Source organism: Sapajus apella, unplaced genomic scaffold (assembly GCF_009761245.1).
Source record: "Sapajus apella isolate SASKATOON/1434 unplaced genomic scaffold, GSC_monkey_1.0 scaffold13, whole genome shotgun sequence".
NCBI classification, from domain to species: Eukaryota; Metazoa; Chordata; class Mammalia; order Primates; family Cebidae; genus Sapajus; species Sapajus apella.
Genome location: NW_022436953.1, coordinates 7,710,320 through 7,724,278, shown reverse-complemented (window position 1 = coordinate 7,724,278; position 13,959 = coordinate 7,710,320). Strand labels below are relative to the sequence as shown.

The following is a 13,959-nucleotide window of genomic DNA, read 5'->3' as shown; positions in this document are numbered from 1 at the left end:
AACTGTGCATTCACAAGATAATTATTTAATGGGAATGTGGTAAATTAGAAGGGTAAGTTCAGAGTGCCATCTATGAAAGTGAACGTAGAGGCACTGACTTAGATCAGCCACCGGTACCCACCAGGTCCCCTTTGCAGGCTGCTGTGCCCATCCCTCACTGCTATGAGTGCTCCTGATAGAGGCTTACACCTGAGATCTTCTCTAGAATGTTGCCCTTGGATGATCGAGGGAGCCTCCTTGTCCAGAGACATCCCCAAGTTTACACCACTGCTCCCACCCAGGGCAGCCAATGATGGGCTGATAGAGCCCGAGGGGAAGGGGGCACAAAAGCTCAGCCTTCTCACCCCAAGGTGAGATAACTCAGCAGGACCCCTCTCATTTCTCCCAACCCTGGGAATCAGGCCAAGACTGAGCCACCTGATATGGCATCATTGCTCAGCTCTTGCCCTTTGCCTGCCCTGCTCCCCTCATCCCCTTACAGGTGTCTCCTAAAGAGTGCTCCCTCCAGAAATCATGTGCATTGGAATCTTGTTTCAAGCCTTGCTTCTAAGTCTTAAGACAGGGTCCAAGGAAGTCTTTCTTGAGAACATGGCATTTATGCTTGCATTGGAAAAGTGAGAAAGACTAAAGAGGTTGAAGAGTAGGAAATGAAGCATAGGCAGACAGAAGAGCATGTGAGAAGGACCTGTAATGAGAATAATTTGGGGTATGTGAAGAAGAAATGGCAAAGGGCCATTTTACATTACAAAAAGATTCTTTCAGGACCAGAGACCCTCAAAAGACCCAGAATCTCAGTGTTTTTAAAAAAGGGTACATCTAAGAGACGTAGACAATCTGGCCTCAGCAAGCTGAGTCTGTGGCCATTTACCATATGCTCATGTTTTCATTATCTAGCAATAGGTGAACCTGTTCACCAGGAGGACATAGTCCATGGGGCTTTTCCATGGCTATGAGATAGTGATATAAATTATTACAAGCAAATGACCCTGAGATGTGTTTTTTCATATTTGTTTGTTTTATTTTCATATCTCCTCACTGTTGTTAACTTTATTTGGATGGTCTTTCTCCTGGCATCATATGTCTCTATTATTTTTGCTAAACCTCTTTCTTCATGATCCTCCCAGAATCAGTCTCTTTTCTTATTAATCTGGCATAGAGAGAACTTGGCTTTTTAAACTCTTTAAACTGTTGTATATTTAAACTATTTACTACCGTCATAGTAATTATTAATTTGAATAAGAATTATCAATGGATGCTAAAGCTGGTAAATAAAAGTGTGATGAGAAACAAGATATTTACCTAGTCTCAAATTATCTTTCCACAAATTCATAAAGCACAGATGGAAAAACGAACTTTACAATAGAGAAAGTGGCAGACAGCATTTAACCAAGTGACCCAAGTTAACATCTCCGATGATGAAGCAAACCAACATCATGTATCTCCTGATGGGGTAGACAGAGAAGGACATAACATGACTTATGTAGTGTTCCTGCTAAAAATGTGTAACCTGGCTGTACAATTGAGAAAACATCAGATAAACCTAAACTGAATGACATTCTACAAAATAAGTGGCCTGTCTTCAAGTGTCTGCAAATTATTCTCAAACGGTTCAGAAAAGTGTAGGAAGAAAAGTAGAGAGGTGGGGCGATTGACAGATAAAGTGATAAAGCAAATAGGGTAGAATGTCTACAATTGGTGACTTTGAAAAAGGTATATAGGAATTCTTTGTACTGTTCTTGCAACTTTTCTGTAAGTTTGAAGCTACATCAAAATAAAAAGTTACAAACAAATTTAAAAATAAAAATGATTTATAACAATATACCTCATATTTTTACACGTTTTACTTTCTATATTTTTAATTTTTATGGGTACGAAGTAAGTGTATATATTTGTGGGCTATATGAGATGTTTTAATACAGGCATACAATGTGAAATAATCACAACATGGAGAATGGGATATCCATCTGCACAAGCATTTATCCTTTGGGTGACAAACAATCCAGTTACAGTCCTTTAGGTATTTTTTTAATGTACAGTAAGTGATTGTTGACCATAGTCACCCTGCTGTGCAATCAAAATTATACCTCATATTTTGATGTTGTTCTCTTTAAAAATATAAATTTATAGCTTTTCACTTATGTGCAGGTATAATTTTTTAAAAAGAAAGAACAAGGGAACTTTTTCCTTTTGATGTAGAACTGTTTGGAGAGGCAAAACATACAGAAAACATGAGAGTACAAATATATAAATACATATAAATATACATTCCCTTCTTATTTCCTTAAAATAGAAATAATTCCATGAAAAGGACCAGTGCTTGAAAAAAATAAAAATTTTTTAGGGCTAAATCATGTGTCTGGAAATTGCTGTCCTATATAAAGAGTAAGGATTTTCTGGAAAGATTTGCTGCAATTTGCTTTCTTAGGCCTACTTCTGCCTGTATCATTAGCCATGATCAGTAATTTTAAGCTTTTTTTCCCAATGTAATCTTTTCTAAGCAAAAATCAAAAATCTCAACACACAGTGTATTAAACAAATCTAAGTAGAGCATCTCTAATTGAAGAGGGTACGGGGCTCAGAACACCTTGCAAGAGCTGCCCTCCACCTGCCCCTCCCTTTTGGTGAAATGTAACCACTTACTAGGAGTCTTTAATATTCCTAAATGTTAACTTTACTATTGACTTCCTTTTAGTCATTAGAAGCAGAATTGAAGAAACTTCAAAACTCTATTCAGGAAAGCACACAGGCCTTTGATGAACATTTGAAAAGACTTTTTGAAAGGAGAGTGAAGGCAGAGATGGTTACCAACCAGGTAAATAAAAGCTTTACTTATGTGACTTTTAAGGAGATTGCAGAGCCCTTCCATAGTTCTTAGGATAAAGATTAACATCCTTACCAGGTGTTGAGATCCTGTGTGTTCTGGGCTCTGTGTCCCTCTCCAGTTTCTACTTGTGCACCTTCCCCTTGACCTGCCACACTTCCTCTTTCAGCATCTTGAACACACCCAATGCCCTCCCTCCTCATGCCTCTGCCAACTCTGGCAGTAATACTCTTTACCAACTTCTTTACTTCCTGAACTATATTCATCCTTCAGATCCCAGCTCAAATATCAGTTCCTCAGGACTAGGTAATACCTTCCTATTGCATACTCTATTTTTTTCCCTCTCTACCATTTATTGCCACTGAATTGTAATTTATATGAGATTATTTTTTAATGCTTTCAAGACTATATACTCCATGAGTGTAGGGACTAAGTCTGTCTTGTTCATCCCTGTGTCTCCAGCAAATAGCAAATGACTCGGTTCATAGTATATGTTGAATGAAAAGTAATCCTCATGTCCCAAATGATCAGATGAAAAAAAAAAAATCTATCTTAATTATCTCCAGCTGTAGGAATAATGTAATCACTGGCCTGGCAGGGAGTGGGTATATGGATATACTGGGAGTGAAGGGGAAGATTGGAAATGAATACTCCAGCCTAACAGCAGCATTAGTCATAGCCAAAAGGTGAAAACAATCTAAATATTTAACAGCTGAGAGTGGATGAGTAAAATATGGTATATCTATGTAAGGGAGTATTATCCCACAATAAAAAGGAATGTGCTAATATATGGTACAACATGGATGAACCTTGAAAACTTGCTAAGTCAAATAAACCAGACAACAAAGGCCACATATTATATAATTCCATTTATGTGGAATCACATAATTTCTAGAATAGGCAAACTTATAAAGACAGAAATTAGAAAGTTGTTGCTTTTGTGGGGAGGAGGAGGCCTCTGTGAGGTAACAGAGGGGCAGATGGGAAATAACTGCTAAAAAGGATTTTTGGGGAATGAAGAAATGTTCTAAAATGGATTGTAGTGATTGTTACATAACTCTGTGAATATACTAAAACACACTGAATTATATACTGTAAATAGTGAATTGTATGGTATGTGAATTATATCTCAACAAAGTTGTTATTTTTTAAAGGTATGCTGAGAACCCCTTGTCATACAAGATAATGAGGAAACTATCAGACTATTCAGTAATATCAAAATAATTCAGGAGCTAATTTAAAACATTTCCCTTAAATGAGACAACTATTATCTTTTAGTAGTTGCAATTAATTAAACCCATGACATTTGTTTAAATTTATGAATTTGTGATATTTTAAAAAGAGAAGTGCCAATCAGTCACTTTCAGAGGATGACAACAAATTCATTATCTAAAAACTGATAAAGGGAACAATGCATCAAGTATTTATTCTGCCTTTCCTATACAAACTGAAGTATACCACTAGGAAACCAAACAGTAGATGATGAGAAGCATCTCTTTATAAAAGTATGTCAATTAATAAGTGAAAAGAGAAATTAAAAACAGATGTTCACTATTTTGCATCTTTCAATGGATTAATGAACCTGGGCATTGAGTATCTACAGCTGCTGACATCACAGAAAGAAAATCGGATTATATACGTCTCCGGATCAAAGAACACAATACCACCTATAGTCTTGTTAAAAGGATCAAACTTAGATTTGATCAGGCCTCTGGACCCAGCTGCCATTTTTCAAGAAATAAAAAAGATGAAGCTTCAATAAACTACATCATGAATATACAGGCATTAAAACCAGACAATTCAACACTGATAACTATGAATAAATTGTGAGGAAAAGAAAGAAATGAAACATGAAGATTACAAGATTTATTTGTTTTTAACCTTTATTTTAAGTTCAGAGGTACATGTGCAGGTTTGTTATATAGTTAAACTCATGTACAGATTATTTCATCATCCAGGTAGTAAAAAGAGATTTAAAAGACATGAAAAAAAATTATGAATAAGTTATACTGTATTGCCTAGGTTTCTGTCTTAGTCTGTTTTGTGTTGCTATAAATAATACCTGAGGCTGCATAATTTATAAAGAAAAGAGGTTTATTTGGCTCATAATTTTGCTGGCTAGAAGGTGCAAGATTGGGCATCTGATGTGGGCCTCAGGCCACTTCCATTTATGGCAGAAGGTGAAGGGGAGCTAGTGTGTGCAGAAATCACATGGCAAAAGAAGAAGCAAGAGAGGCTGCAGGGGTGTGGCGGGCTCTCTTTAACAACCAGCTCTCAGGGGAACTAATAGAGTATAAACTCACTCATCCGTGAGGGCGGACATTGATCTATTCATGAGGGATCCAGCCCAGTGACCGAAACACCTCCCATTAGGCCCCACCTACAGCACTGGGGATCACATTTCAACATGAGGTTTGGAAGGGACAAATATCTAAACTACAGCAGTATACACCCCTGGGTAATAAAACTACAAAGAAACACAATATATAGTAAAAGTTAAGACAGTGGTTAGTACTGGGGTTGAGATTTTGATGAGGACTCCTGGAAGAAGCATCTGCAGTCGAAGTTCTCTGTCTTGCAATGAGTGGTGCTAACAAGGGTGTTTGCCTTTATAATAACCCATTAAATCATATGTTGATATTATGTATTTTTTGTATATGTGATTTACCTAACAATGAAATGATGAAAAAGGTAAAATAACTAAAGTTGTTGCAATAAGCTATGTTCCCTTTTTCTTTAAAATATTTCTTTTACCTCTATGTCATAAACTTGCTTGATTCATGCCAAGTCTATAGAAAATACTGTCTCAGGTAGAATTATTGATCATTTCCACCAAACTTTTTCTTAAATATTTCTACAGGAGGAATTGAAAATAAATAATCTTGCATTTTCTTTACTGTTGGATGAAGAATTAAGCTCCAGAGAAAAATTTCTGAACAACTACCTTACAAGGAAGCAGCAGGAGAAAGTAAGTATAGTGTCTGAAATCTGAATACAAACATTTTCTGATATACATGCTCCTTGTGAGCAAGAGCTCATGTGTCTAGACCCTTCTTTCCTTCCTTCCACCATTCCCACATAACCATGTGCATCCCTTGGCTCCCTGTCCGGAACTTTGCTCCAGGGCCAGATGAAAGTACCCATTCCAATCTGTGTAAGTTATGTGATTCTGCATCTGCAGTCATTTAGCCAAAAGAACTGTGTAGCTTTCATATGGCATGGTTTATAAAATGAGGCCATGTAGCTTCATGGTTGAAAGCACTGGCTGTGGGACCTTGTACAAGGCCTATAAACTTTTAAGCTGTTTACAGGCCCTTCTTTAGGGAATGTTTCTCTCTCTGGACCATTTGACACTCTAAGATTTACTAAGATGCAAGCAATGGGCTCGCCTATAGATGAAAAACTGTTGTATTATGAAAAACTCTAAATATGAGCATGGATAGATATTTCATTAAAAAGACAGTGAATACCAAATGCTTATCATGTAAATATGTTTCAACAGATGTCAGCTTTTATTAGTAGTATTAGTAAAGAACATTTATGAATGTGTGACTTGTAACATAAATAACATATGAACTTAACCTTTTTCTAAGAGCCTGTTAAATAGCATATGCAAAGCAGCTTCTAGATACAACATTACATATAACAACCCTGCAGCATACTAGATTTCTTTCACAGATGAGGATACCATCTCAGAGAGTCTGGGTAACATGCCTAAGTCAGCCACTAGTGTGTAATAGTGCAGCAGCTGGAACTGTGGGAATAAATGAAGACCATCCAAATGCAAATGAGCAGAGGCTGTTTATTCTGAGCTTGGCACAGCAAGGAACTCATCCACTGTCAGTTTTTTGGCAGAGACTCAAAGGCAGGAAAGGAGTGGGAAAGCTTTATAATACAAAGGGAGGACTTCAGGTGCAACATGATTGGAAGTTGTTGGCCTGAGGAAGCTAGAGGCAAACCAATTAGAAGTGGGACAACCCGTGTGATTGGTTTGGTATTTGGCTTTCTCTGGATGGTCCTGGGTTGGAAATGGGGACAAAATTATGGAAGCTGGTGGTTATAATCAAGCCATGAAAGATTGAGGTCAATCCTTACAAAGGCTGTGGTTTAGTTTCCCAGCTGGTGATTGTAGAGGTTGTGGGTCAGAGTTCTGTTGTATATGGTCTGGCCCTTGTCTACATGTATATTCAGTCTCTCAGAACCCCGTTCCAAGTGATCCCAAAGCCTGTGCGCTTCATCCTCCACACTGACCTACCAAGAATGTAGTGTGCTCCATAGACACTCACATACAGAGCTGTTTAGAAACAAGTGATTGGGTGTTCTTTCAAAGTCCCTGGTTGGTTTATTTTCTTCTATAAATGTTATCTATAATGAATACTTCACGGACATATTTCCCTCGTACTAGGAAATTTCTTGCTCTTTTTAGTATTCCCAATATTTATGTTTTTGCTGGAAAGTCTCCAGTTTCAATCAACTATTCCTGATGCTGTTATAGAGCCAGACTTCAGAAGCTGTCCGGAAATCTAGAGAAGACCTGGATGTGTACAAGGAGCACTATGACAACTTGCTGGCAGAAGACAAAGTGAGAGTCATTGTCTTACTCACTGGACAGTGCAGTAGAGTTGTTGCTGCCTAGATTGGAGGAAGGTTAAAAGGGATATAATATAATTTTCTCACAGATTTTTCTCCCACTTAATTCTCAGTTATGGGTGAACTTCATTCTATGCCATTGTATATTTTTGAAAATCCATGTGTAAAATGAATTTTTACAAGCTTTTCTGGTTTAAGCTGTCTCTTAAACAAAATACAGGGCAATCATCTAGGCTTTAAGGCTTTTCAAACGTTAGGTTGCAGACCCCGTTACTGGGCCATGAAATCAATTTAGTAGGCTGTGACCAGCAGTTATATAATGGAAAAGAATAGGATGGAATAGCATAAAGAAGACAGAATGGAATAGAAAAGAAAATAATAGGGTAACATTCATGTTTTTGGGGTAAATATATTTTAGGAAACTTCTTGGGGAAGCTTCTAGATGATTTCTAAGACCTCTTACATAATATTTTTAATACACTTAGATACTTCTTATTCAAAACAAACATTTGAGAAATCTTTGCACAGAGAATGGTTAATATCTAACAACTTTATAAATCAAGATTTCATGAATTTTTAAAACCAAAATGCTACAACCTGTATTTTGAAGCATATTGTTAACAAATAAAAGGTTTCCAAACCAAGTTGTAATCCTCAAAATCACGTGTTTGGCTGGGCGCGGTGGCTCAAGCCTGTAATCCCAGCACTTTGGGAGGCCGAGGCGGGTGGATCACGAGGTCAAGAGATCGAGACCATCCTGGTCAACATGGTGAAACCCCGTCTCTATTAAAAATACAAAACATTAGCTAGGCATGGTGGCGCGTGCCTGTAATCTCAGCTACTTAGGAGGTTGAGGCAGGAGAATTGCCTGAACCCAGGAGGCAGAGGTGGTGGTGAGCCGAGATCACGCCATTGCACTCCAGCCTGGGTAACAAGAGCGAAACTCCGTCTCAAAAAAAAAAAAAAGATCACGTGTTTGTTCTTAGGTTATGGATCGCAGCTTTAAAAAGGAATTTGCTGAAATTCCCAGCCATCAAGTGGACATTCTCTACAAACTTTTTAAACGCCGACCAAGGTTTGTTTCTCCTTCATTATTGTGTTTCTGAGAAAAAAGTTTGTAAATAAAGAAGAGTGTTGGCCGGGCGTGGTGGCTCATGCTTGGAATCCAAGCACTTTGGAGGCCAAGGCAGGAGGATCACCTGAGGTCGGGAGTTCAAGACCAGCCTGACCAACATGGTGAAACCTTGTCTTAAAAAAAAAAAAAAGAAGAGTGTTACTAGATTTCAGCTTTTTTCTCCCAAAAATGGAATTATTCAATATAATATCTTTTAGGTGGAGATGTTTAAGGATTTTGATCATAATTCAGTATTTTTTTGAGAGTATGTCTATATTTTAAGGTAGAGAATAATAATTTGTTTTCATTATTTAAAAATAGTTAAGGATCTATGTGAGCATGGTGCTATTCTAGGTTCTGCTTTATACATTAAGAAAGTCCCTCTTATGTCATAGATGCCACACAAATTTAAAAACTTTTTTCCAAGGTGTGTTTGAACAGACACAGGTTTCTTTATGTATAAATCAGAACTACTTGTAATAGGCTTCCAGGACTAAATAAGTTTGGGGAAAATACTGGGTTAAAAAAAGGAAGTTGAGCAGCTTTTTTTTTTTTACTGCAGAATTTGTTATTGGCCTTTGGATCTCCAAGTAAAAGAAACGGAGTAAGCAGTGTTTTCCAAACTTATTTCGCTATAAATTGCTTTTCCTCAGAGTATCTCATGTGCTTGTGCTCAAAGTTTGAAAGATGCCAGTATAAATGGTTGAAAATAACCATTTGAAAAGAGTTCTAAGAAAGTAGCACTCACTGATTTCCACCATTATAAATGCAGATTTTCATAGTTTTCAATCAAATGTAATTTAGAAATCATGGAGTTTGTCACAAAGATGTAGGCTAATTTGTGTTTGAGATACAAACTCTGACAGGTTACAGGCAACCTAGGGAATTTAACCTAGAATATGCCTCTTGTCTTGGTTTTCCTATTTTTAAAAAAGTAAGCAATAATTAGCCCAATTACATACCTTTTCCTTGTGAAAAAAGAAGTGAGACCCCCTGCAGCAGGGGGAAAAGCACAAGCTTTCTTGTCAAACAGAATTAACTTTAAATTCTAACTCCACACCTGTCAGACCTATAGCCTTGGACCATGAGCTTCGTTTAGAGGCTGACTTTCCTCATCTAGAGAATGGGGATGATAATATAGTTTCAACCTCACAGTGTATCGTAAAGCATCTTGATAGTGAGTGCCTCGCACAAATCTTTGTACCCTTCTTCCCTTCCCAGCTGAAGCACAGGGAAACAAAACTAATCTATTAATGTAGATAAAAAGAGAGTTGGCCAGGCAGTGGCTCACCACTGTAATCCCAACACTTTGGGAAGCCAAAGCGAGACAATCGCTTGATTTATTTGCCTGCTTATAGTACACAGAAAGGAAACGTGTCCTAGCACAGGTATGGCTGGCTGTCAGTGCTGACAACAGTTGGAGACATCTATAGTCTAGCCAGGGTCACATCTGAGAATCTGGAGAGTATGGAAGGAAGGGCAAAGTGGGTGCCTTTATCTGTGGAATAACTCACCTACCAGCTCTCAAATGCCAAAGGAAAGAGCCATACAATGTTATGCCTGTGCTAAGGGCCTAATTGTTTAAAATTGATATTTTTGTGAGAATGTGAAATATTGATGGGCTTTTCTTGGTAATACCAGGATTCCCAAACAGAAAATGCACTCAGATACAACTCGTGTTGTCCCTTTCGGAGAACGACCAGGATCTGGCAAGTTGAATAAGGATGCCTTTGCCCAGTTAATGAAAGCCATGGATGAGTTGGACAATATTAGTAACATGCCAGAAGGCTTGGACCCTTTGGTCTGGAATCATTTCTGCATGACAAGACGAGCAAAACTGGAAAATGAACAGAAAGTATATACTATTTTAATTTAATTTTTAGTATACTAATATCAAATTCATAGTTTACATTGGTCAGTGTAACCAGAAAAGCTCATTATTTAGGTTTCCCTGCTAGGGTAGTATTTGGTCATAGTAATAAGAACATAATGAAATACTGTATTAACCCTGGTGCTATTGAAGACTAAGTGTAGGCCTGTTGTTTTTAGACTGGCGCTGTTCAAAATAGTGGCCGTTAGCTGCACGTGGTTATTATGCACTTGAAATAAATATTGCCAGTCATAATTGAGATGTGCTGTAAGTGGAAAACATACACAGATTTAGAAGGCTTAATATGAACAAAAATAAATACATCTGGTTAATATTTTTATATTGATTATAGGTTGAAGTGATAATATTCTGGGTATATTGAATTAAATAAAATATATTAGTAAAATTAAGTTCATCTCTTTCATTTCACTTTTTATAATGTGGCTACTGTAAAATTTAAAATTATACATGTAACTCACATTTATGGCTCATATTATATTTTTCTTGGACAGCACTGTTGTAGGTTATCTCATTTTGCATAGATTAGAATTATATTTAGCTCAGCAGAACCAACTTTATAATTTTGCTAGAAGGTAGCAACGAGTAAAAATTTGAGAGTGTGTTTATTTGGGAAGAGAATCCTTCCTCTTGTTGCTTCTTGACCACTCCCCTAAATTCCCTAAATTTAATGCCCACATACATCTGGCTGGCATATTTTTGTTAAAGTACCTGTAGATCTATAATTTCACTTAAAGTGATGAGAACATATTTTAAAAATAAGATATAAGAGAATTTATAGTTGCTTGCATACTTGATTTTTACTAAGAAGCAAATTTGTGCTTTTCAAATTGTTCATGGAATATCCCATGTAAAATAAATTTAAATTTTTATTACTTTCTTCGAAAGATAGACCTATTAAGATTTTTACATTAAAAAAATTAAAAGATACATGTTCTTTAAAATTGAAGCTCCATGTGTCCTGACATGTTTCTGACTCGGTTTCTTTAGGTAAAGCAGAAAGCAGCTGGCTTATTGGAAATGGCAGCTTTCCTCCGGAAGAGGGTTGAGGAGGATGAAAAGGTGCAACAGGAGATTGAGAGAGTGTTCCATGAACTCATCCTGTAATTTGAAGCTTTCTTTCATGTTCACCTATTCAAAGTCTAAATAGGGCTAAGTCAGGTTGTGTTATCACTGCGGGAGAATGTCTACTGACTGACTGCTTTAAGCTATCTCCCTTCCAGCACTGTGCTTTAAAATTTGTATTTTAAAAAGTGCACTTTCTTAAATAAGACATTGATTCAGGATGGAACTTTCCTACATGTTTTATTGCTCTTATTACAAATAAACAAGTTTTAGAAAAATCTTATTATTATTTTAACTCTGTCTATTCCACATAAAAATACAAAGAACCTGTTTCTTCCTGTCAGTATTTTGGGGCTCAAGCCATATTAGCTAACTGTGTGGAAACTTAAACAGATGTCTAAGAACTTTTCATATAGACACTCAGCCAACTAATATCTTTTTCTTTAGGGGAGCTTGTTGTTTACTAAGTGATCAAGATATTTAAGTCCTTGCTTCATTTTTTCGCTATATTTATAGCCTCATCGATAAATACTTCTCTGATGTTCCCAAATTCATTGTTACACATCATTTTTTGATTTAGGCTATAGAGAGGATATGAATCACCCAGAAATAGATTTGTTAAGTAGCTTACAGATTAAATATTGTTAATACAGTATAAGAAATCAATAAGTTCAGAATTTTAATAGAGTTGTTATTTATTTATTATTTATTCATTTATTTTGTGATGGAGCCTCACTCTGTCACCCAAGGTGGAGTGTAGTGGCACAATCTCAGCTGACTGCAACCTCCGCCTCTCAGGTTCAAGAGATTCTCGTGCCTCCGCCTCCTAGGAAGCTGGGATTGCAGGCACCTGCCACCACGCCTGGCTAATTTTTGTATTTTTAGTAGAGACAGTTTCGCCATGTTGGCCAGGCTGGTCTTGAACTCCTGACCTCAGGTGATCCACCTGCCTCGGTCTCCCAAAATGCTGGGATTAAATGCATGAGTCACTGTGCCCGGCCAGATTTGTTGTTTAAAAGCATCTCTATTTTCTTTATTTTTACTTTACTTTTATTATAGTCAAAATTATATACTCTTTTCTTAATCGTAAAGTAAAAGTCTATACATGTATTTCTGTCCATACCATTCTTTGAGCAACCCAGGTATAATTCCACATCAATAAGAAAAGGTTTCAGAGAGACCTCCAGGAAAGCTCATCATCAGGAAAATGTTCTCCGCACTAATCTTTGACATGTTTTCCTTAAGCTGATTTGAATTTTATATTCTCAGATAATAGATGAAATTTGAAATATATTACAACTACTTGCTTTGAAGTCCATTTTACTTTAGATTACAGGATGAGAAAGTGAGATTCCAGTTGAATTTGACAATCCAAATTCTTCTTAAACAAGGACAAGTAGAACTGGAAAATTTCCAGCTAGTACTGGAGTATGCTGATGCAATTCTCATCAACAAGAACATAGTTGAAGACTTGAACTCTGTGATTCGGGTAATTATACTTTTTTTTTTAAGACAAGATCTTGCTTTGTTACTCAGGTTAGAGTGTAGTGGCACAATCATGGCTCACTGCAGCCTTAACCCCTGGGCTTAATAGATCCTCCTGCCTTCACCCTGGGAGTAGCTGGGAGTACAGGTTTGCACCACCACACACAACTAATGGTTTTACAATTCTTTTTTTTTGTAAAAACAGTCTTTCTATGTTGCCCAGGGTGATCTTGAACTCCTGAGCTCAAGCGATCCTCCTGCTTTGGCCTGCCAAAGTGCTGGAATTACAGGCATGAGCCACTGCACCTGGCCAATTATACTTTTTTTAAAAAAACATAATGTATTGCCTGCCTTGTCAAATATTTTTCATTATTCTCCCATTTTCATAAGTAATTTTAGTTTTAGTTCAATTAAGTCAGCGATTTCCTAACTGTGGCTGCAGATTAGAATCACTTGAAGAACTTGATAAATGTGCCCAGACCCCCCACCCCAGGCATGAGTATTTATTAAAAGCTCCTCCCTCCTCCATCCATAATTCTTTTTTTTTTTTTTTTGGAGACAGAGTCTCCCTGCAACCTCTGCCTCCCGGGTCAAGCAATTGTTCTGCCTCAGTCTCCCGAGTAGCTGGGACTACAGATGTGAGCCCCAATGCCTGGCTAATTTTTTGTATTTTCAGTAAAGACAGGGTTTCACCATATTGGCCAGGCTGGTCTCGAACTCCTGACTCATGATCTGCCTACCCCAGCCTCCCAAGGTACTGGGATTACAAGAGTAAGCCACCTCGCCCAGCCCTCCCTCCATAATTGTAAGGTTCAGGAAGGATCACAGAGCTAAATATTCATTCTAGTATGCCATCATTTTGTTAGGCCCAACCTACTCACACAAAGATAATCTTAGGTAAGCTTGATTAGTTGATTTCAGTCCTTGCTTTTTTTTCTAATATTAATATTTGGTGTTATAAATTTCCCTTTTTTTTTTTTTTTTTTTTTTTTTTTT

General features: G+C 37.2%; 1 protein-coding gene across 5 annotated transcripts in view; it reads left to right on the top strand.

The window, feature by feature from the left end:
* CFAP43 (cilia and flagella associated protein 43) overlaps positions 1 to 13,959 on the top strand; it is a 97,534-nt gene that overhangs the window by 74,095 nt on the left and 9,480 nt on the right. For all 5 annotated transcript variants that reach the window (XR_004269956.1, XR_004269957.1, XM_032281536.1 and 2 more), the window contains 7 exons: positions 2,693 to 2,812; positions 5,682 to 5,789; positions 7,317 to 7,403; positions 8,398 to 8,486; positions 10,167 to 10,380; positions 11,404 to 11,516; positions 12,808 to 12,967. Coding sequence is in view for 3 of the 5 variants with exons in the window: in XM_032281536.1 (XP_032137427.1) it covers positions 2,693 to 2,812; positions 5,682 to 5,789; positions 7,317 to 7,403; positions 8,398 to 8,486; positions 10,167 to 10,380; positions 11,404 to 11,516; positions 12,808 to 12,967 (891 nt within the window). In the remaining 2 variants the exon portion in view is untranslated. The remainder of the gene's footprint in view (positions 1 to 2,692; positions 2,813 to 5,681; positions 5,790 to 7,316; positions 7,404 to 8,397; positions 8,487 to 10,166; positions 10,381 to 11,403; positions 11,517 to 12,807; positions 12,968 to 13,959) is intronic.